The 22,703-nt window shown below is 37.7% G+C and overlaps 1 protein-coding gene across 2 annotated transcripts in view; it reads left to right on the forward strand.

The window, feature by feature from the left end:
• The window catches only part of GPCPD1 (glycerophosphocholine phosphodiesterase 1), a 63,074-nt gene extending 43,727 nt beyond the window's left edge, over positions 1 to 19,347 (forward strand). For both annotated transcript variants that reach the window (XM_022556520.2, XM_022556519.2), the window contains 5 exons: positions 672 to 737; positions 2,113 to 2,249; positions 2,726 to 2,861; positions 3,286 to 3,446; positions 15,953 to 19,347. In XM_022556520.2, the coding sequence (XP_022412228.1) occupies positions 672 to 737; positions 2,113 to 2,249; positions 2,726 to 2,861; positions 3,286 to 3,446; positions 15,953 to 16,142 (690 nt within the window). In that variant the 3' untranslated portion in view covers positions 16,143 to 19,347. The remainder of the gene's footprint in view (positions 1 to 671; positions 738 to 2,112; positions 2,250 to 2,725; positions 2,862 to 3,285; positions 3,447 to 15,952) is intronic.
• Positions 19,348 to 22,703: the final 3,356 nt, after the last annotated feature.

A 22,703-nucleotide genomic window follows, 5' to 3' on the forward strand; every position in this document is an offset into this window, starting at 1 on the left:
TCCCCAGCATTGGCAGGCGGATTCTTAACCACTGTGCCACCAGGGAAGTCCAAAGTTTCTAGATAATTTAGATATATTGACACTATATTATTTGTTAATTTATATAGATATAGACTTATTTATTTATGAGCCTCTTTAATTTGGAGTTAACATCTTTCCAGGAGGTTATCACTGTGGTGTTAAGCATCACCACCTTCACAGCAAGCTAGAAATCATGGTTTTTCATATAACCATATCTTAGTAAAGTAGACTGACATACCTGAATGCAATTCAGAAAACGTGACAAATGTCTTTTTAAATTCATGAGGCTGCCTATCTTATTACTGCTCACTTTAGCTGTTCAGTAGTGATGGTGAAAAGGATTTTAGGTCAGGATCATCTTTGCGGTTAGTAGTGATCGATTATCACAGATATTGCTAAAGACTACTGCCTTTGCTATTTAATTTCTTTTGACTTTCTTATTCAACTTAATCATCAACCAGGTTGTCAGTTTGAGTATAAGAAAAGATAGTGGTTTTTGCTGAAGGCACAAAACACTTTATCCTTACTAGTGATATGTTTTCTTATAGTTTGCTTTTTGTAATTAATCCATTTTTCTTTTTTCCTTCTTATTCTACCATTCATCTCACCAAAAATGAAACAAAATTTACCACCAACAAACACAACTCTAGGTTTTAGAGTCTTTGCCAGAAGATGTAGGGTTTAACATAGAAATAAAATGGATCTGCCAACAAAGGGTAAGTCATTTTCCATGTGGCACACTCTTCGTTCCTCTCTCCCCTGTTTCTTTAAATGCATTCATTCCTGTCTTTGTTTTAATGGAATAAATGAAACTGAAATTGTGGCTTCTTCCAGCAAGCACAGTGCTTGTTGGAACTTTGAAGTAAACCATATCTTACACTTACACTAATATTTAAGTTCTTAAAAGTAGTGATGAATGTATTATAGTAGAAATTCTAATTTACATGTGTCTCATGTGCACATTAATATGGATGGTTTCTGGGCACACTTATAAAGTGAACAGTGAGAACTGTGGCCAGTCAGAACTTTATAACTCTGATTAGTTTTGGGTTTTTTTTTTTTAACCCCCTGTCTCAATATATACCTTAAATAAGTGCCTAAGCAGTTTTCTGTTAAGTGGCAGTAGCTAGTAATAATTAATCAGGAAAAGAAGTTTCTGCAGACATGTTTTAAATCACTCTGAAATTTAGTCATTCTTTTGTTCAATAATTATTGAAAAGCTGCTATGCGCCAGGCATTTTCTGAGCTCTGTGCTTACATAGTGAAGAAAACAGAATAAAGCCTTGCCTTCCTGAAACTTAACAGTCTTCTAGTCGAGGAAAACAACTTGGATGTATCAGATGGGGATATGTGTAAATGGATAAGGCTGCATGGTAAGAGGGCTGATTGGGGTGGGGGGACATTGGAAGTAGTTAATCCAGGCATCATGATTGGGCAATCCTGGTATTTGTTCTGGTCAGAATAATCTATAACTGCCCTTAAAGCATGTCTTCTATGTAGCTATTTATGATAAGCCGGTCCTGGCTAACATAACATGCAAGTGCACAACCATGCTTTTTCTAGTAGGTGATTTTTAGTTTTCAGAACTTTTAGAATTACTGTAATGACTAATACTTAAAATTTTTAATATTTGAATATCAACAGGGCTCTTGGTATCTTAGCTATAATTAGAAAATTATTTTTATTATTTATTGAGGGCACTTGATATGCCTAAGACTCAAAGAATGAGATTTTTAACTGGTAATTCTTAATTACCAGGGTTTTTGGGGTAGTGAGTTAGCAAACGAAGTGGAGTCTTTTTGTCCACTTATAGTTTATGAAGATTGCATAAAAATATTTTAAAGTCATGGTAGATTTCAAATTTCCAGAGTTTTAGTTTTTATTTTGTTAACCTTATTAAAGCAAAAATCTTTTGATGTTATAATTGCTTTGTATATAAGTGTCTCTATACCTAATTATGATAATAATTCACACAGGCCTTTGCTTTCTCATCTGTAAAATAAGAGTTGGACTAAATGTTCTCGAGAATTTTTCCTAGCACTGTGATTCTAAGGTATTTAATGACTTTTGTTTTCCTATTCTTCCATATAGGATGGAATATGGGATGGTAACTTATCAACATATTTTGACATGAATCTGTTTTTGGATATAATTTTAAAAACTGTCTTAGAAAATTCTGGGAAGAGGAGAATAGTATTTTCTTCATTTGATGCAGATATTTGCACAATGTGAGTAATTCAGTTTTTTTCTCCTATATGCTTAGACTGTAGCTAGGACTAAGGGCACAGAGATTGTAGTTGGAGGTGGGGAAGTTCCCAGACAAATCAAGTTCCCACCCTTGATTTGTCTTCTCAGTCCCATTGTATATATTCTCTACTGGGATGGCCTCCACACCCGCTGGGTTATAGCACCTCATGCCTTGTGTTTCATTTTACAGATGTATAATATCCTCCTTACCAAATTGTAAGCCCTCAAGGGATTTCTTTTTGCCCATTTCTGAGAATATTTTAACTCTTGTATAGAATAATTTAAATTTCTCTTTTTTTGACTAAAAGGCAATACACATTAATGGTGGTTATATCTCAGTAATGAGTATGCTTTTAAAATTTTGTTTCTTTATATTTTTAGTATTTTCTAAAATTTCAAAACAATATGTTATGGTTATCTCCCCAATGAAAAGTAGTTTTTAAACTGTCTTTTTTAGGGTTCGGCAAAAGCAGAACAAATATCCCATATTATTTTTGACTCAGGGGAAATCTGATATTTACCCTGAACTCATGGACCTCAGATCTCGGACAACCCCCATTGCAATGAGCTTTGCACAGTTTGAAAATCTACTGGTAAGCTGTGGTTGAATATTTTAATATTTGTTTTTTAAAAATGTTTTAGAGCACTAGTAAATAAAGTTATATATTAATTTAACATCTACTTGTTTAGTTTTGACCTATGTATAATGAGCAGGTAGCTCTACTTAAAATGAGGATATTAAATCTCAGACTGAAAAGCAGTTAAATGATCACCACCAACAAAGATTTTCTTGCAGGCCTAGGTTAAGTACGTTTTGTAGTTTAGTTTTCTGAGTGGGTTTTATGAATCATCTAAAATGGTTAGACTGTAAACTTGTTTGATCGCATAAATTGGAAGAAAAAATTCTAACATTTTCTTTCCCTGTCCATTCTGCTTTGCAGCAGGTTCTTATTAGTTATGTATTTTATACATATAATAAGTTTCTCTTTCATGAGTAACTTATCTTTCTTCTTTTAGGGGATAAATGCACATACTGAAGACCTTCTCAGAAACCCATCCTATATTCAAGAGGCAAAAGCTAAGGGACTGGTCATATTCTGCTGGGGTGATGATACCAATGATCCTGAAAACAGAAAGAAATTAAAGGAATTTGGAGTTAATGGTCTAATTTATGATAGGTATTTGTTTTTCATGAAAAATTTTCATGGATTGTTAGAAAAAAAGTAGTAGAATTATCTTAACATTTGTTAGTGGAATTTTTCAAATTTTGAAGTTATACCACAGTCACTTGGGAAGCTTGTTTAAAAATTCAGATGACTGGGCCCTAACCCAGATGTATTGAGTCATCCTGTGGGTGAAGGTGGCCGCCCTAGACCTCTTCTCTATCTACACCAACTTTCTTGGTGATCTCATCCAGTTCTGTGCCTTTTCCTACCTTTGTATATCCCAACTCAAGCCTTTCCCCTGACCTCTAAACTTTTATATCTATCTATCAACACCTATTCTTCCTATAGACTTCCTGATTTCAGTATAAATGACAACTTTCTTTCCAGTTTCTGAGGCCAGATCCCTGGAGTCTTTCATGATTCTGTTCTTTATCTCATACCCAAATCCAGTCAGACAAAATCAGAATCATGTTGATTCTGTCTTCGAAATATATCCTGAATCCTTTACTGTTGTCACTCTCCACTAAGCCACATCGTTTCTCAGGTGGATTATGAAAGTAACCTGCTTACTGGGACTGCGTCCACTCATGCACCCTGCTGTCCATTATGGGGGCGGGCAGGACTGAAAACTGAAGTCAGATCATGTTACTGCTTAACCTTCCCCCCCATTCTGTATCTCCTAGTGTAAAATCCCACATCCTTACAAGGCCCTACGTGAGATGATCCCCGCCCCCACCCCTAATTGGCCTCCTGCTGTTTCTCTTCTGATAAAGATGTCAGGAAAGACTAAGATGTCACCTTCTTAGTAGGGCCTTCCCCGAATATCCTAATTCAAATCAAAACCTCTACTCACAGTGCACTTCCTGACTTTTCTCTATACATTACCACCACGTGATATATCCATATACATACTATATTTTACTTATTTTCTCCCCAACCTCCTTTCCCATCGCACCCCCAACACACCCCCACAAGCAGAAGCTCCATGAGGGCAAGACTTTGCCTGTTTTGTGCACTGCTGTATCACCAGAGGTTAGATGTAGAAGCTCAAATATTTGTTGAACTAATCTTTTCTTTTTAAATAAACTCCCTGGGTGTTTAGGATGTAAGTCTGAGATCTCAGAGAGATGAAAAGGTTGCTCAGCGTAAAGAAATTTTGGGTTAGAGGGAATGTCATTTGTTCTGCTGAGGGGATTAGTGGGCTTGCTAATGCTTGAGCAGCATCATACAAAGAGTAAGTGATGAAATTGTTACCAGGCCTGCTTTAAAAAATACAGTCGTTGGATTTAGTTTATATTACTGTTTGTTCTATAAAGTTATATCACTTTCTTAATAAAGCTTTTCCCCACCCCAGCTTTTTTGTCTGAATTAGTCTGGTTTTAAAACTGCCACCCGGATAATGCCTGCCTTTTAAAGTGTTTGGTTAATACTGCTTTAAGTGGCATGATTCATAGCTCTTTTTAATAGACGTTTCCAACTTATTAAAGGAAAATTAAAATTTTTAAATTACAATTTGATGGAAGTGCTTTATTTAGCAAATTTTGGGAGAATATTTCTTTCTTGGAGGAGGAGGAAGGGATGATTGCAAATATTTTCAGGCAAGAAAAGTATATTGTGAGATTATACCAGGTATGGCAGTTGTAGGGTATACAAATTTTAGTTAGATCCTTCACTAAAGGGCCTTACTTGGTTGTAGCCAAACACTGACCTTGCAGGGAGAACAGGAAGATACTATGTGATACAAAAGGCCCTAAAGAAAGTAAGTTCTTCCTGGCTCAGGGTCAACAAGAATAATTTTAAAGAGGAAGGATTGAGATGGATTTGGGCAGGGGTGGGGTGGGGTGGGGTGGGGTGGGGGGGTTAAATCAGCTTTGACAGGATTTGCATTTTAGGCAGAGGTGCAAGCAGGCACCAGGGCAGGACTGTGTTGAGGGTGTGGAGGATGTTGAGGCAGCCCAGCACTGGCCTCCTGTTCAGACCTGATGAGAGGAGAGGTGGACTGTGTTAGAGTCAAGCCCGTCTTTATTATCCTTGGAAGTTTTTTCTTCTTTTTTCAATTTTAGTCAAAGAACTACATATGTATATATAATCAGCCACACTTATGTGTGTGTTGTGTGTGTGTGTGTATATACTTCAAATAGTTCTACAAGACTAACAGTAAAAACCAACAGTCCTGGGAATTCCCTGGCGGTCTGTGTTTAGGACTCTGTGCTTTCACTGCTGAGGGCCCGGGTTCAGTCCCTGGTTGGGAAGCTAAGATCCCACAAGCCACGAGGTGCAGCCAAAAAAAAAATTTAAAAAAACAAACTAGCAGTCCCTTACACCTATCCCTTCCATTGTCTCTAGCTGAATTCCTGTGCCCTAATATTTTTTGGAACTATTTCTTGGTACTTAAGGTGCTTATGCTATTATTTTTTTCATTATCAAATTTAGACCTATAGAAGGTTTGAATGATAGTGATTCAGAACCTTTGTTTCATTTTACATGTGGGAGCATTGTGATGTGTTTTAGTTTATCAAAAACCAATTTGTTCTCTTTTACAAAGGCATTAACACAGATTTTGCATTTAATCGTGGTTTTGTGATATAAGCTGCTATGCTTGATTTGCTGATATTTGGAATTTCTGCATTTGTAGTAATGAGTAAGGTGGCCTTTAATTTACCTTTATCAAATGGTTGTTGTCTAATTTTGGCATGAGGATAATACTTGCCTCGTAGAGTAAATTGAGCAATGTTTCCTCTTTCTATACTGTGTCTGCTCAAATTATTTTTAAAAATTCAGTAACAGACACCCACATTTAAAGAACATTATTATTAGATTTGAACTCCCCTGTGTTCTCCTCTCTAATTCTATGCCCCTACCTCCTCCCATAGATATAACTGATAAGCAAGCAATTACTCTCTTTTAAAAGTTTTTAAATTCTTATATCTATCGCTAAACAATATAACATTTAGTTTTTCATGGCTTTAAGCTTTATTTGTACTCTTTTCCTACTTGTTATATTCTTAAAATCAATCCATTTGTTATGTTTAGCTGTACTTTATTCATCTTCCTGGCTGTATGATTCTACCACAATTTATTCTACTATTGGAGAACACTGAGGTGGTTGCCAGGTTTTTGTTTGTTTTTGTTTTGCGGTACGCGGCCCTCTGACTGTTGTGGCCTCTCCCATTGTGGAGCACAGGCTCCCGATGCGCAGGCTCAGCAGCCATGGCTCACGGGCCCAGCCACTCCGCGGCATGTAGGATCTTCCTGGACTGGGGCACGAACCCGTGTCCCCTGCATCGGCAGGTGGACTCTCAACCACTGCGCCACCAGGGAAGCCATTTTTTTTTTTTTTTCTTCAGGTTTTTGCTATTACAGTGTTGGCTGTAAACATCATTGACCAGCTGTCCTATGGTACGTGTATAAGTTTCTTTAGGGCAGTGACTTAAACCTTTTGACCGCAAAACCAGTTAGAAATGCATTTCACGTTGCAGCCCAGTGCACACATAGATATGTATATCTACAAGTGTGTATCTGAAACTAAATTAAAAAGATAATGCCCCTTGAATATTTTATTTATATGTGTGTGCTTTTTAAATGATTGTGCCACTGGCTCACACCTATTTCAATGCTTTTCTTAACTTTCTGAACTGATTTTGTGACCCACTAGGTCTCTAGCTCAGCATGACAAGACATCCATCCGTGGGTCAGGCATTGGAAGCACAGCAGGAATATGGGTACATGGAGTGGGCTGTTCTGTGCTCATTGGAGCCTCCTACCAGTTCTCAGGAGTAGGCCACCCATAATAAACCTGTCAGGTAGAGTGGACACTGAATCAACACATGTTAAATGGCTCAGGGCACTCTGTCTGTAGGTTTCAAAGCTGGTGGGGTGGGCAGGGGCCCTCCTGGAGTGGTAGCCCTGAGCATACCTGCCCACCCACGCAGGCTCCTCCAGTACATATTGTTTGACTTCTTTGGGCACAGCTGCCATGCTGAGCTACAGTTCTTGTGTCAGACCTTCTGTTTCCTGTAGTCCAAATCTTTTTCTCTTACTTTACTGTCATTTTTATGGAACACATCCTTCAGTATCTTCTTGAGAAAGGATGGAAAGTAAATGTTTTTGAGGTCTTGTGTGTCTGGAAGTATTGTGGCCAGGCATAAAATTCCATGTTAGAAATCATTTTCCTTTAGACTTTTAAAAGCATTTCTCCATCCTCTTCACAATTCCATTGTGCTGTTAAGGAATGTGAAACCATGTTGATTCCTACTCCCTCACATGTGATTTCTTTGTTTCTTCTCTGGAAGTTTGGAGATTTTTCTCGTCACCAGTGTTCTAAACTTTCATAGAGATGGTCTTGTGGGTCTGGTTTTACCCATCGTGCTGGACACTTGGTAGCCCTTTTAGTCTATTGATACATGTCCTTGAAGATGTGGAATAGTTAGTGAATTATTCCTTTGATTTTTATTTCTTCCATTTTTCTGAGTTTGTTTTTTTTTTCTTTATAGAATCCTTTTGTTGTATATTATACACTCCTGGACGAGACTTAAAATTCTTTTCTCATATTTTCTATCTTTATCTTTTCCACTTTCAAAGATTTCCTCAACCTTATCTTCCACTCATGCTATTGAGTTTTTCATATCTGCTATTGTGTTTTTAATTTTCAAGAACTGTCCTTTTTTCTCTGGATTCTCTTTTCTATACATAGTTTAAAAATCCTGTTCTCATTTGATGAAAGTAGTATTTGAAGGCATTAAGGAACTTTTTAAAAAAAAGTTTTCTTTTGCTTACTATCTTACCTGTTAGAAGCTTTCCTCAGATATTTAGAAATTCTTGGCTGCTTCTTACGATAAGGAATTAAGATCTAAAAAGCTTGTTGGAAGCTCTGAGCGTGTGAATAGGGCTTATGGGGTTTTACTATGGGGTGATCTGGGTGACCTGTTTGGTCATACATCTGTCAGTAGATTAAAAAACTTTGATTTTTGACTAGTCAGATTCCTCGTAGAAGACGCTATAATATATTCTTAGAGGATACAGGTCTGGTTTCTTGGAGTCAAGTGTGGGAAGAGAGATGGGGGAAGGAGGGCATGTCTGTATTTAGCATGTGTTGTATTTGTACCATCTCTAATATCCCTGATGCTGATGGCCATTTTATAAAATGCCCCAAACTCCCTAACCTGGTCTTGTCCTCCATTCCAGATTTCCTGTTTAATTCTGGAAATAAACCTCAACCAAGTGGGGTAAGAGCAGCCTCCGCAGCAGGGTGTAAGAGGAAGGGAACCACTTGCTGCTGCTCAAGCCTTCATCTCATCGTTCCTCTTTGAGCCCCTTCCTTCCCCCCCAAGATCTACAGAAGTTTGGGGCTGCTTTTAACTCACCCTTTTCATTTTTTCAACTACTGGCTTGTGGTTTGACCTATCCATTCTGCTAACTGAAACACTTTGTTATTACTTAATCCATCTGTTTTCTAGCTTCCAAAATTCTGTTGTACTGTCTCTTTGGTTCTTCTCATGTTCAGTGAATTTTCTTTTAATACCTTTATTTTATTTTTAACACAATATAGGGGGTGAACTTAGATGCTTTTGTTCCGTCTGATACCTTGACCCAGAGGTAACTTTTCATTTTCTTATGTATGTCTTTAACAGGAAGTCTTTATATTAGAATAGTCAAATACTTAATAGAATCAATACTTTAAAAATCTTGTTTAAGAAATTCTTCCCTACTGTGAGGTCATAAAGAGTTAGTTCCTCACATAAATTGTCTGGCTTTCACATTTAAAGCATGAAAGACCTTTCTTTCTCTGCTGATAGGCAATGCTAGCGCTGCCATTGTCACTTGGGGCTTTTTCTGGACTCTCAACTCTAGGTACATCTGCCAGTACTGCATAGCTTTAGCATAATTTTCACACTGGTGAGAAGTCCTTTATTTTATTTTACTTTATTTTATTATTATTTTTTGGCGGCACCGCATGGCATGCAGGGTCTTAGTTGCCCAACCAAGGATGAAACCTGTGCCCACTGCAGTGGAAGCTTGGAGTCTTTTTTTTGCGAGGGTGGGTATTTTATTTATTTAGTTCCTTATTATCTATTTTATACATATTAGTAATATATGTAAATCCCAGTCTACCTATTCACCCCCCTCCGCCCTGCTTTACCCCTTGGTGTCCATACGTTTGTTCTCTACATCTGTGTCTCTATTTCTGCCCTGAAAACAGGTTCATCTGTACCATTTTTCTAGATTTCACATATATGCATTAATATATGATATTTGTTTTTCTCTTTCTGACTTAACTTCACACTGTATGACAGTCTCAAGGTCCATCCACGTCTCTACAAATGACCCAGTTTCGTTCCTTTTTATCTCTGAGTAATATTCCATTGTATATATGTGCCACATTTTCTTTACCCATTCATCTGTCGATGGACACTTAGGTTGTTTCTATGTCCTGGCTATTGTAAATAGAGCTGCAGTGAACATTGGGGTGCATGTTTTTTTTTAATTATGGTTTTCTCTGGGTATATGCCCAGTAGTGGGATTGCTGGGTCATATGATAGTTCTATTTTTAGTTTTTTTAAGGAACCACCATACTGTTCTCCATAGTGGCTGTATCAATTTACATTCCCACCAACAGCCCAAGAGGGTTCCCTTTCTTCCACACCCTCTCCAGCATTTATTGTTCGTAGATTTTTTGATGACCATTCTGACTGGTGTGAGGTGATAGAGCAGTGTAGTTTTGATTTGCATTTCTCTAATGATTAATGATGTTGAGCATCCTTTCATGTGTTTGTTGGCAATCTGTATATCTTCTTTGGAGAAATGTCTATTTAGGTCTTCTGCCCATTTTTGGATTGGGTTGTTTGTTTTTTTGTTATTGAGCTGCATGAGCTGCTTGTAAATCTTGGAGATGAATCCTTTATCAGTTGCTTCATTTGCAAATATTTTCTCCCATTCTGAGGGTTGTTTCTTTGTCTTGTTTCTGGTTTCCTTTGCTGTGCAAAAGCTTTGAAGTTTCATTAAGTCCCGTTTATTTATTTTGTTTTTATTTCCATTTCTCTAGGAGCTGGGTCAAAAAGGGTCTTGCTGTGATTTATGTCATAGAGTGTTCTGCCTGTTTTCCTTTAAGAGTTTGATAGTGTCTGGCCTTACATTTACGTCTTTATTCCTTTTTGAGTTTATTTTTGTGTATGGTGTTAGGGACTGTTCTAATTTCATTCTTTTACATTCAGCTGTCCAGTTTTCCCAGCACCACTTATTGAAGACACTGTGTCTTTTCTCCATTGTATATCCTTGCCTCCTTTGTCATAGATTAGTTGACCATAGGTGTGTGGGTTTATCTCTGGGCTTTCTGTCCTGTTCCATTGATCTGTATTTCTGTTTTTGTGCCAGTACCATATTGTCTTGATTACTGTAGCTTTGTAGTATAGTCTGAAGTCAGGGAGTCTGATTCCTCCAGCTCCATTTTTTTCCCTCAAGATTGCTTTGGCTATTCGGGGTCTTTTGTGTCTCCATACAGATTTTAAGATTCTTTGTTCTAGTTCTGTAGAAAATGTCACTGGTAATTTGATAGGGATTGTACTGAATCTGTGGATTTCTTTGGGTACTATAGTCATTTTGACAATATTGATTCTTCCAATCCAAGAACATGGTATATCTTACCATCTGTTTGTGTTGTCTTTGATTTCTTTCATCACTGTCATATAGTTCTGTGAGTATAAGTCTTTTGCCTCCTTAGGTAGATTTATTCCTAGGTATTTTATTCTTTTTGTTGCAGTGGTGAATGGGATTGTTCCCTTAATTTCTTTCTGATTTTTTCATCATTAGTGTAGAGGAGTGCAAGAGATTTCTGTACATTAATTTTGTATCCTGCTACTTTAACAAACTCATTGATTAGCTCTGATAGTTTTCTAGTGACATCTTTAGGATTTTCTGTGTGTAGTATCATGTCATCTGCAAACTGACAGTTTTACTTCTCTTTTCCGATTTGGATTCCTTTTATTTCGTTTTCTTCTCTGATTGCCATGGCTAGGAATTCCAAAACTATGTTGAATAAAAGTAGCAAGAGTGGACATCCTTGTCTTGTTCCTGATCTTAGAGGAGATGCTTTCAGTTTTTGACCATTGAGAATGATGTTTGCTATGGGTTTGTCATATATGGTCTTTATTATGTTGAGGTAGGTTCCCTCTATGCCCACTTTCTGGAGTTTTTATCATAAATGGGTGTTGAATTTTTCAAAAGCCTTTCCTGCATCTATTGAGATGATCATATGGCTTTTCTCCTTCAGTTAGTTAATATGGTGTATCACATTGATTGATTTGCATATATTGAAGAATCCTTGCATCCCTGGGATAAATCCCACTTGATCATGGTGTATGATCCTTTTAATGTTTTGTTGGATTCTGTTTGCTAGTATTTTGTTGAGGATTTTTGCATCTATATCAGTGATACTGGTCTGTAATTTTCTTTTTTTGTAATACCCTTGTCTGGTTTTGGTATCAGGGTGATGGTGGCTTCATAGAATGAGCTTAGGAGTGTTCCTTCCTCTGCAGTTTTTTGGAAGAGTTTGAGAAAGATGGGTGTTAGCTCTTCTCTAAATGTTTGATAGAAGCCATCTGGTCCTGGACTTGTGTTTCTTGGAAGATTTTTAATCACACTTTCAATTTCATTACTTGTGATTGGTCTGTTCATATTTTCTATTTCTTCCTGGTTTACTCTTGGAAGGTTATACCTTTCTAAGAATTTGTCCATTTCCTCCAGGTTGTCAGTTTTATTGGCATATAGTTGTTTGTAGTAGTCTCATGATGCTTTTTATTTCTGTGGTGTCCGTTGTAACTTCTCCTTTTTCATTTCTAATTTTATTGATTTGAGTCCTCTCTCTCTTGATGAGTCTGGCTAAAGGTTTATCAAGGTTGTTTTATCTTCCCAAAGAACCAGATTTTAGTTTTATTAATCTTTGCTTTTTTTTTTTTTTTTTTTTTTGTGGTACGCGGCCCTCTCACTGTTGTGACCTCTCCTGTTGAGCACAGGCTCTGGATGCACAGGCTCAGCAGCCATGGCTCACAGGCCCAGCCGCTCCACGGCATGTGGGATCTTCCCAGACCAGAGCATGAACCCATGTCCCCTGCATCAGCAGGTGGACTCTCAACCACTGCACCACCAGGGAAGCCCTTTGCTATTGTTTTGTTACTATTTTATTTATTTCTGCTCTGATCTTAATGATTTCTTTCCTTCTACTAACTCTGGGTTTTGTTTGTTCTTCTTTCTCTAGTTCCTCTAGGTAAAACGTTAGATGTTTATTTGAGATTTTTCTTGTTTCTTGAGGTAGGATATATTGCTATAAACTTCCCTCTTAGAACTGCTTTTGCTGCATCCCATAGGTTTTGGATCATCGTGTTTTTGTTTTCATTTGTCTGTATGTATTTTTTGATTTCCTCTTTGATTTCTTCAGTGATCTCTTGTTTATTTACTAGTATTTAGCCTCTGTGTGTTTATGGCTTTTACATATTTTCCCTCTAATTGATTTCTAATCTCATAGTGTTATGGTCGGAAAAGATGCTTGATATGATTACAGTTTTCTTAAATTTACCAAGGTGTGATTTATGACCGAAGATGTGATCTATCCTTCAGAATGTTCCATGTGCACTTGAAATGAAAGTGTAATCTGCTGTTTTCAGATGGAATGTCCTATAAATATCAATTAAATCTATCTGGCCTATTGTGTTTCTTTATTAATTTTCTGTCTGGATGATCTATCCATTGGTGTAAGTGAGGTGTTAAAGTCCCCCACTATTACTGTGTTACTGTTGATTTCCTCTTTTATAGCTGTTAGCAGTTGCCTTATGTATTGAGGTGCTCCTATGTTGGGTGTGTATATATTTGTAATTGATCTTGGATTGATCCCTTGATCATTATGTAGTGTCCTTCCTTGTCTCTTGTAACATTCTTTATTTTAAAGTCTATTTTATCTGATATGAGTATTGCTCCTCCAGCTTTCTTTTGATTTCCATTTGCATGGAATATCTTTTTCCATCCCCTCACTTTCAGTCTGTATGTGTCCCTAGGTCTGAAGTGGGTCTCCTGTAGGCAGCATATATATAGTCTTGTATTTTTTATCTATTCAGCAAGCCTGTGTCTTTTGCTTGCAGCATTTAATCCATTTACATTTAAGGTAATTATCGATATGTATGTTCCTATTACCATTTTCTTAATTGTTATGGGTTTGTTTTTGTAGGTCCTTTTCTTCTCTTGTGTTTCCCACTTAGAGAAGTTCCTTTAGCCTTTGTGTAGAGCTGGTTTGGTGGTGCTGAATTCTCTTAGCTTTTGCTTGTCTGTAAAGCTTTTAATTTCTCTGTCAAATCTGAATTAGATCCTTGCTGGGTAATCTCGCTTGTAGGTTCTTCCCTTTTATCACTTTAAACATATCATGGCACTCCCGTCTGGCTTCCAGAGTTTCTGCTGAGAAATCAGCTGTTAACCTTATGGGAGTTCCCTTGTATGTTATTTGTCAGTTTTCCCTTGTTGCTTTTAGTAATTTGTCTTTGTCTTTAATTTTTGTCAATTTTTAAAATTTTAAATTTTGTCAGTTTTTGTCAATTTGATTACTATGTGTCTTGGTGTGTTTCTCCTTGGGTTTATCCTGCCTGGGACTCTCTGTGCTTCCTGGACTTGGGAGGCTGTTTCCTTTCCCATGTTAGGGAAGTTTTCGACTATAATCTCTTCAGATATTTTCTCGGGTCCTTTCTTTCTCTCTTCTCCTTTTGGGACCCCTATAATAAGAATGTTGGTGCGTTTAATGTTGTACCAGAGGTTTCTTGGGCTGTCTTCATTTCTTCTCATTTTTTATTCTGTTCCGCGGCGGTGAATTTCACCCTTCTGTCTTCTAGGTCACTTATCTGTTCTTCTGCCTTAGTTATTCTGGTATTGATTCCTTCTAGTGTATTTTTCATTTCAGTTACTGTATTCATCTCTGTTTGTTTGTTCTTTAATTCTTCTAGGTCTTTGTTAAACATTTCTTGCATCTTCTCAATCTTTGCCTGCATTCTTTTTCCAAGGTCCTGGGTCATCTTCACTATCATTATTCTGAATTCTTTTTCTGGACAGTTACCTGTCTCCACTTCATTAAATTGTTTTTCGGGGGTTTTATCTTGTTCCTTCAACTGGGACATAGTCCTCTGCCTTTTCATTTTGTCTGTCTTTCTTTGATATTGGTTTTTCTTCCACAGGCTGCAGGATTGTAGTTCTTCTTGCTTCTGCTGTCTGCCTCTTGTGGGTGAGGCTATCTAAGAGGCTTGTGCAAGCTTCCTGATGGGAGGGACTAGTGAGCTGGGTTTTGCTCTGGTGGGCAGAGCTCAGTAAAACTTTAATCCACTTGTTTGCTGATGGGTGGTGCTGAGTTCCCTCTCTGTTGGTTGTTCGGCCTGAGTCCACCCAGCACTGGAGCCTACAGGCTCTTTGGTATGGCTGATTGTGGGCTCTGTGAGGGCTCACACCAATGAGTACTTCCCAGAACTTCTGCTCCCAGTATCCTGTCCCCGTGGTGAGCCACAGCCACCCCCCCGCCTCTGCAGGACACCCTCCCAACTCTAGCAGGTGGGTCTGATTCAGTCTCCTGTGAGGTTACTGCTCGTTTCCCCTGGGTCCTTGTGCACACACTACTTTGTGTGTGCCCCCCAAGAGTGGAGTCTCTGTTTCCCCAGTCCTGTCGAAGTCCTGCGGTCAAATCCCCTGGCCTTCAAAGTCTGATTCTCAGGGGATTCCTTCTCTCGTTGCCAGACCCCCAGGTTGGGAAGCCTGACATGGGGCTCAGAACCTTCACTCCAGTGGGTGGACTTCTGTGGTGTAATTGTTCAGTTTGTGAGTCGCCCACCCAGCGATTATGGGATTTGATTTCATTGTGATTGAGCCCCTCCTACCATCTCATTGCAGCTTCTCCTTTGTCTTTGGGGTGTCTTTTTTGGTGAGTTCCAGTGTCTTCCTGTTGAGAATTGTTCAGCAGTTAGTTGTACTTCTGGTGCTGTCGCAAGAGAGAGTGAGTGCACGTCCTTCTCCTCCACCATCTTGAACCAATCCGGAAGCTTGGAGTGTTAACCACTGGGACTTCCACGGAAGTCCCGAGCAGTCCTTTTCATCTTGATCTTCAGTGCTTTGAAGTCAGAACTGGATATGAATTCCAGCTCTACCATGTAGTAACTTTCCATCCGTCAAATGAGGCATTGTTGATTGATTAACTTGGAGAAAAGATACTTGAAGAATCACTAATAAGCTACAGATTTCACATTCTATCAATTTATAATCAGCTCTTTTGCTTCAGGGGTACAAAAGGCAGTGATGCTCTTCTGGATTATTGGAAAGACTGGGAGAAGAGAAATATTTTTGAATAGAACTGATGCTTATATCTTTTAAAGAAAAAATAAGAGGACTCTGTAGTATAGGTGTTTTAGGCATTCGGTAAGCAAATTCTCCTGAAAAAGTTAAGTCAGGTCCTAAGTAAACCATAAAATTACCATATTTTATGTTTTGTGTTTTTTTCATCACAGGATATATGATTGGATGCCTGAACAGCCAAATATATTCCAAGTGGAGCAGTTGGAACGTCTGAAGCAAGAATTGCCAGAGCTTAAGAGCTGTTTGTGTCCCACTGTTAGCCGCTTTGTCCCCTCGTCTTTTTGTGGGGAGCCTGACATCCATGTGGATGCCAATGGCATAGATAATGTGGAGAATGCTTAGTGTTTATTGGGCGGAGACCATTCGGGGCATGCATCGCTGTTCTGGGTATTCACTTTTCATCACTGAGCATTGTTTATCTATGCCTTTTAGGTTTTCAGTCCAGTGAAGCAATAATGAAGTATTTTAATATTTCACTACAGTTCTTGCTAGAATTTCAAGTATTCTGTTTAAATCACTTGGCCAGGTATAATTACCAGTCAGTCTCTTTACAATGAAAAAATTTATTGGTTGGTAAATATTTTAAACTAAATATGTAAGTTATAATGTTAAACAAATATTCATTAAAAACATAACACTTTGAAATTAACTATACAAATATCTCATATTTACACTTATTACAGCTTCTCATTTGATCAGGTCTGAAATATTTAGCACTCAAGGAACATGACTATGCATAATTATACCTGACCATGGGAAAAATAAGTACCTCAAATGCATGCATTTGCACTGGTGATTCCAACTGCACAAACCTTTGTGCCATCTGTGTATTTTTGACATGAATTGACATTCACACCATTTTCATTCAGTATGAACCTTGAGGCTGCTGCCATTTCCCCACTTAACCAAACCAATGCCTGTGTAAATAGCCTAGAGGTGATCCTTGAAAACTTGTTTCATAAATCTTTCAAAAGTTGTTTTGCATAAATATTAAAATTTCAAAAAGCTGCAGGGTAACTTAATGTATAAAGTATTAAAAGAATGGATTGAAGACTTAGTACAGTAGATGATAATGTATGAATTCTGTTGAATGCATGCTTTTTGTTTTAAGCATGAGGTAGTACACGTTTACTGTAAGTCCTTGCATCTGTGGTGCTAGGTGAGTGTGAGAAGGTGTCAAGGACAGAAAAATAATTTGTTGCCTAAAAAAAAAAAAGGAAAAAAAAAGCCTATTTGTAGGCATTTTAAATATGCTTAAGTGTCTCTCACTACCTATTACACACCGTTGCTTTATGGGTTTGTTTTGTGTGTGTGTTGTACGGTAGTTAAATCTCTGTGCAGAAAAATAAATGTCCTGAATTCTTATATCGGTATTCTTTATTGGTTAATGAATATCATGCATGTAATTTATTTAGAAATGCAGAAGATTCTATTAAATGTATATGCATGTCGTTAGGATTATACCAAGGTTTCTTTCATTAGAAGCAGATTGTTTTGGCATAACTGTAACTTATGAATGAATGTTGAATAAAATACACAGATTTATTTTCTTCATTATAAAATGAAATTTCAAGAAGGTGTTACTTTTATAGCATTGGTTCTATATTATTATTATGAGAAATTGGAATTTAGTGTCTACTCTGCAAGGATGGCTTATTTGCATATACCTTTTATTGCATGTTCCTCACTAGGCAGTTTATTCATGTATTGACATGATTTGGTAGTAGCTGAGAACCTGAAACTTGGATTATATATTTGTATCTTTTTATTTTTTTAAGCCAAGCAATGCAGCTTTGGTCAGATCTAAATTGTGTGAAGATAGGCTTTAAAAGCCTATGGTATTGTGTTTGTAACACTGATATTTAATGGAAAATAGTTTAGGAAATGGAGTCTTCTGCAGGGGTTTTATATACTTTTCTCATGTTGAAAGAGATTTTCCATCACTTGATATGAATTAGGCACTTTTAGAAAACTCCTGAAAAAGAATTACTTTTCTTGATCTGCAGACCTGGTACAGTACAATTACCATTACCTTACAGTAACTTGATTAGCCATATGTGTATTTCAAGTCGTGTTTGTTTGCTCCTCCCCTGTGCCTTTCCAGTTCCAGCTCCATTTTGAAGATCTGCAGATCATGAAAAAACAGGAAAGGAAGTGATGTGGGGGTCAGTTTCCTGAACTGTGTAATTTGCTGAGAAGAGCTTACAGCCATTGCTTATGACAAGGACAGAACCTCACTGCTCAGTTTCTTTCCTGTCTCTTCCTGACCTTATAAACACCAGGGTTAGTGGATGATTAACTCATAGCAAGCAGTGGCTCTCGTTTTTATAGGACTAGGTCCTGGCTTCCATATCACTAGCTATTGCCTTGTATACTCTGCTCCAGCTACACTGTACCTGTGCTAGGCCCTAGCCACGCCATATTCCTACACTACTTCCTGTCTGTAGCCATGTGACCTCGGCCTGGAAGCCTTCTTTTTCCTTGATACTTTCTCCCTGCCAAACTCATTTCTCCTTAAGCCATTCATTGACCTCTCTCCGCTGCACCCTTGCCAAAACTTAAGAAGGGATGAATCCACCTTTTCTACTCCATGGCCCAATGTTCATTCCTTGATCATGCCATGTATCATAGCACACTTTAGGTAGACATAGTTGAGGTTTGTCTCACCAGGCTGCAGGCACTTCAGGGGCAGGGACCTTGTCTTACAAATTTTTATTTCCACAGTGCATGAAACATAGTAGAAACTAAACTTTGGAATTGTGGGGATAATTTGTATCAAATGTCTTTTTGAATTAAGAGATTTAGTTATGTTTACTAAGAATGTAAAGTTTGAATTGGTTTACATTTGGCAGTTGGAACAGTTCATTGATGTCAGTTTTAAATGTAGAGGTATAATGTTAAATTATTTTATATTTTCTGGAAACTGAGTGAAATGTTTGATAAAATGCTGCCATTGTTCTCTGATAATTCCACTGTCCGGAATTACGTACTGTAACCGCCTGGATGTAAATGTGAGGAATACAGCTCATTGCTGTGTCAGTGGTGCCTGAGGGCAGCCACAGCCACCCGTGACCTCACTCCCATTGCTCCTTGTGACACTCGTCTTTCTTCTCCCCTCTGAAGCCCATGCTTAGGCCTACCTCAGCACCGCTTTCCTTGTCTTCCTTCTGCGTTCAGCTCAGGTGCCACCTCTTCCAAAAAACATTCCTCAGCTCATGATGCAAACAAGTACAGACAGCCTCTAAATCTTACCAGTTTTATTTTCAGCCTGGGTTATAAACCCAGACAAGTTAACTGACTTACCGGGTTGGGACTAGAACTGGGCTTTGTGACTCCTAAACCCGTGTTCTTATACAATGCTGCCTTCTGAATTTTTGTGGCATTCTTTAGCATATGCTTTCTTGTAGTCCCACTTTTTATGTGCCTGTTATATTTCCCTAATAAGATTGTAAGCCCCTTAAGGGCAAGGACTTCATTGCATTTCTAGCACTACCATAGTGTTCTATACTTAGTTATGAACTAGATAAATAAATGGTGGTGAATACAATCCTAGTTTCTTAACTCAGATTGTTTCACAATATACATATGTTTTCATATGGTGTGCGTGGCCGTGTTGTCTGGAGTGTGTGTGCTTGCATGTGCATGTACGTTGGCATGTTTACACATGGAGTTCTCACTCTACCCGTTTCTTGGGGTCACATAGTTAAGGGGTTACCACAACCAATTTTCTACTCCATGCTGAATGGGGACAGTCACAGGAATAAGTGGCAGATAAGGTACAGTTTTCCGCCAGGCCTTGTCCCTTTCTAGGGCAGTACACCTAAATCCTGCAGCCGGTGCCCCTTAAGTGAAGCAGGTACTGCCTCAGATAGAACTTGCGTGACCTGTGGGGGGGTGCTGTTTCATGAGTCTTGAGGGACCATCATTGTCCTTTGTGCCTTGACTCACCACATCTTGACTGCATTTTGTTTTTCACATTATTCCTGGTTTGGTACTCTAGGTTGACAGTGGAGTCCTGTTAATTTAGATTTGGATACAAGTGATTTACTCCTTTATGTTTTAGGTTTGGATCATGTGCTTTTGGGGTAGAAAGCAAAGTATGCATATTAGAAATACTGCATTATTTGGTGTTCATGAGTGAAAATTTATTGAAATATCTCAGTGGGTTTATATAGTTTGAGAAATGGATGTGAAATGTTTAAAAAAGTAAGAGAGCATATGATTAACATCACAGGAGTATGTGTTGGAGGTAAGAAGGAGAGCTCATGGATTGGAGCAAAGACTTCATGAGGCTCTCAAGCCCTTGCAGAATGGGGTGGAGGTCAGAAGTTGTGAAGCAGTTTGGGGCACAGCCTTTGTAAATTCAGAGGCCAGAGTAGTATTGTGTTCAGAGAGGATGAAGGGGCCATCACAACAGTGGAAAGGATTTTGGGATGTCAGAGACTTTGCATCCTTGCAGGAGATAAAATTTTATTGGTGATTTTAAAGGAAAATGACATTAAGATGAAATGTGTTTTCAAATAATGAAGAAAGTAATATTAGTACAGGAATAATAATAAAAGAAGTACAGAGATTAATTTGTCTAGTCCTCTACTAAATTGATCCAAACGTACGTCTACCTGTTTCCTCAGATAGAAAACAGAAACGCAGGTGGGATGGGTGAACTTCTGAAACTTACTTGCAAAGCCAAACTATATAATTTCACAGAAAACTAAAACCTAGTAAAAGTTCCATGGCTTCCCATGATTTCAAATGTGTCTCTCTGCAGCCCAGACCTCTCCTAAGCTCCAGATTCATATATCCAGCTGTCACCACTTCTCTACTTGGAGTTCTAATGGGCATCTCACATTTAATGTACCTCAACAAAACTCTTTTCCCCTCCTTTCACCAAACCTGCTCCCATCCCACCTCCTCTAGTGTGCTGTATCTCAGTAAGTGGCATTATTTTCCTATTTCCTTGTGATTAGTACAACTTTTAACTATGATATGTAATAGGTCAGTGGTCCATTTATCCTTTTTCAATTTTTAAAAACTTCACATATTTTGTTTAATAACACAAGAATCACCTTTTCAAGCCAACAAAGTCCCCTTGAGATCTTGATCAGTGTTGGATTGATTTTCTAGATTAATGTGAGGGAAGGTTTAGTATTTAAAAATATGACATCTAAATATTTAGAGCACAGGTGTGTTTCCATTCAGAATTTTTATGTCCTCCTGTAGGTGTTGTATACTGTTTAGGTGTTGTATACTTTTTTTAAGTTTATTTTAAACACTACTTTCCTTAAATACGTCCTTCACTAATAATTAGCAGTTAATTTTTATCTTATCTAGCTACTTTGCTGAATTCAATTAGTCAAAATAGTTATGTATTAAGTCTCTGGGATTTTCTAAATAGATAAATTTGATCTGCAAATGTGTTTTTCTGATTTTAAGTAACAGCTCTTTATCTTGCCTTGTTTCATTAGCTAATAACAGTTGTAGGCATCCTTGTTTTTTTTCTTGCCTATCATAGGAAGTAAGTATGATGGCTGCTGAAGTTTCTAGTAGGTGACCTTTATCAAGTTAAGAAATGTTCCTTTTCTCCTTAGTTTGCTAAAGGATCTCTTCCCCCCCCCCCACCCTTGACCCCCAAGGGATACGTTTTGAATTTATCCAGTGAGTTTTTGAAGATTTAGAATATAATTCTAGTTGTTATTTGTGAATTTTAATGTAGTGAATGATGCTAATATATTTTCTGAATTTGGATTACCTTTTAGTAAGTGGTATAAATGTATTTATGAACTTCTGATTTGCTAGTTTGTTTAGGATTTATTATCTACACTCATAAATGAGATTGACTTAGTTTTCTTATGCTATTATGTCTAGTTTAAGAGACCTTTGGGATAGCCTTATAAAATGAGTAAGCTCTTCAGGTTTTTCTATTTTGTCAAACAGTTTATATGTTGTGAGAGTCATCTATTCATTGAAAGGTTAGGTAAACTCTCCTATGAGCATATTTTCAAGTGTTTTTTACTGCCCTTACAGTTTCTTCTTTAGTTATTGCCTGTTCATTACTTCTCTTAAATTTAGTTTTAAAAATTCTACCTAATTTTGATTTATTTATACCTTCTTGAGTTGAATCTACGTCAATATTAAATACAATGGAATAATAGAACTGATCTTAGACAAATATTGTTTTAATGGAAATGGAACAAGAACTTTATTTTTTAATTTTATTTATCTATTTATTTATTTATTTATGGCTGCGTTGCATCTTTGTTGCTGTGCATGGGCTTCTCATTGCGGTGGCTTCTCTTGTTGCAGAGCATGGGCTCTAGGCATGCAGGCTTCAGTAGTTGTGGCTCACAGGCTCTAGAGTGCAGGCTCAGTAGTTGTGGTGCACGGGCTTAGTTGCTCCACGGCATGTGGGATATTCCCAGACCAGGGCTTGAACCCGTGTCCCCTGCATTGGCAGGTGGATTCTTAACCGCTGTGCCACCAGGGAAGTCCCAAGAACTTTAATTTTAAAAAAAAAAGAAAGAAAAATATGTACTCTTAAGAGCTGCTGTTTCTATAATAATGGAACTATGCACTGTATATCGTATACGCTATATAAAGTGTAAATCTTTTTAGTTTCTAACTAGTTTGCTTGCATTGAATTTCCTTATATTCATTAAAACATAACCAAAATCAAATATTTGTTGAGGGCTTGGGCAGTAGAATAAAGTTAGCTTCTGTTTTCAGTATGCTAATTATTTAGTTGAGGTAATATATATTTTAAAAAATGCAAAATTGGAGTAGTTATCCAAGAGAACAGTAGAAGGAAAGTCTCCAAGCTATATCCTAATGCTCATTTAGCGACATAGATCAGTCCTACCACCTCCACTTTAACTGGAATGGCTCTGCTTTGACAACTTTTATTTC

The sequence above is a fragment of the Delphinapterus leucas genome, chromosome 15 (genome assembly GCF_059928025.1).
Source record: "Delphinapterus leucas isolate spDelLeu-1000000601 "Yukka" chromosome 15, BTC_Dleu_Yukka2, whole genome shotgun sequence".
Classification (NCBI taxonomy): domain Eukaryota; kingdom Metazoa; phylum Chordata; class Mammalia; order Artiodactyla; family Monodontidae; genus Delphinapterus; species Delphinapterus leucas.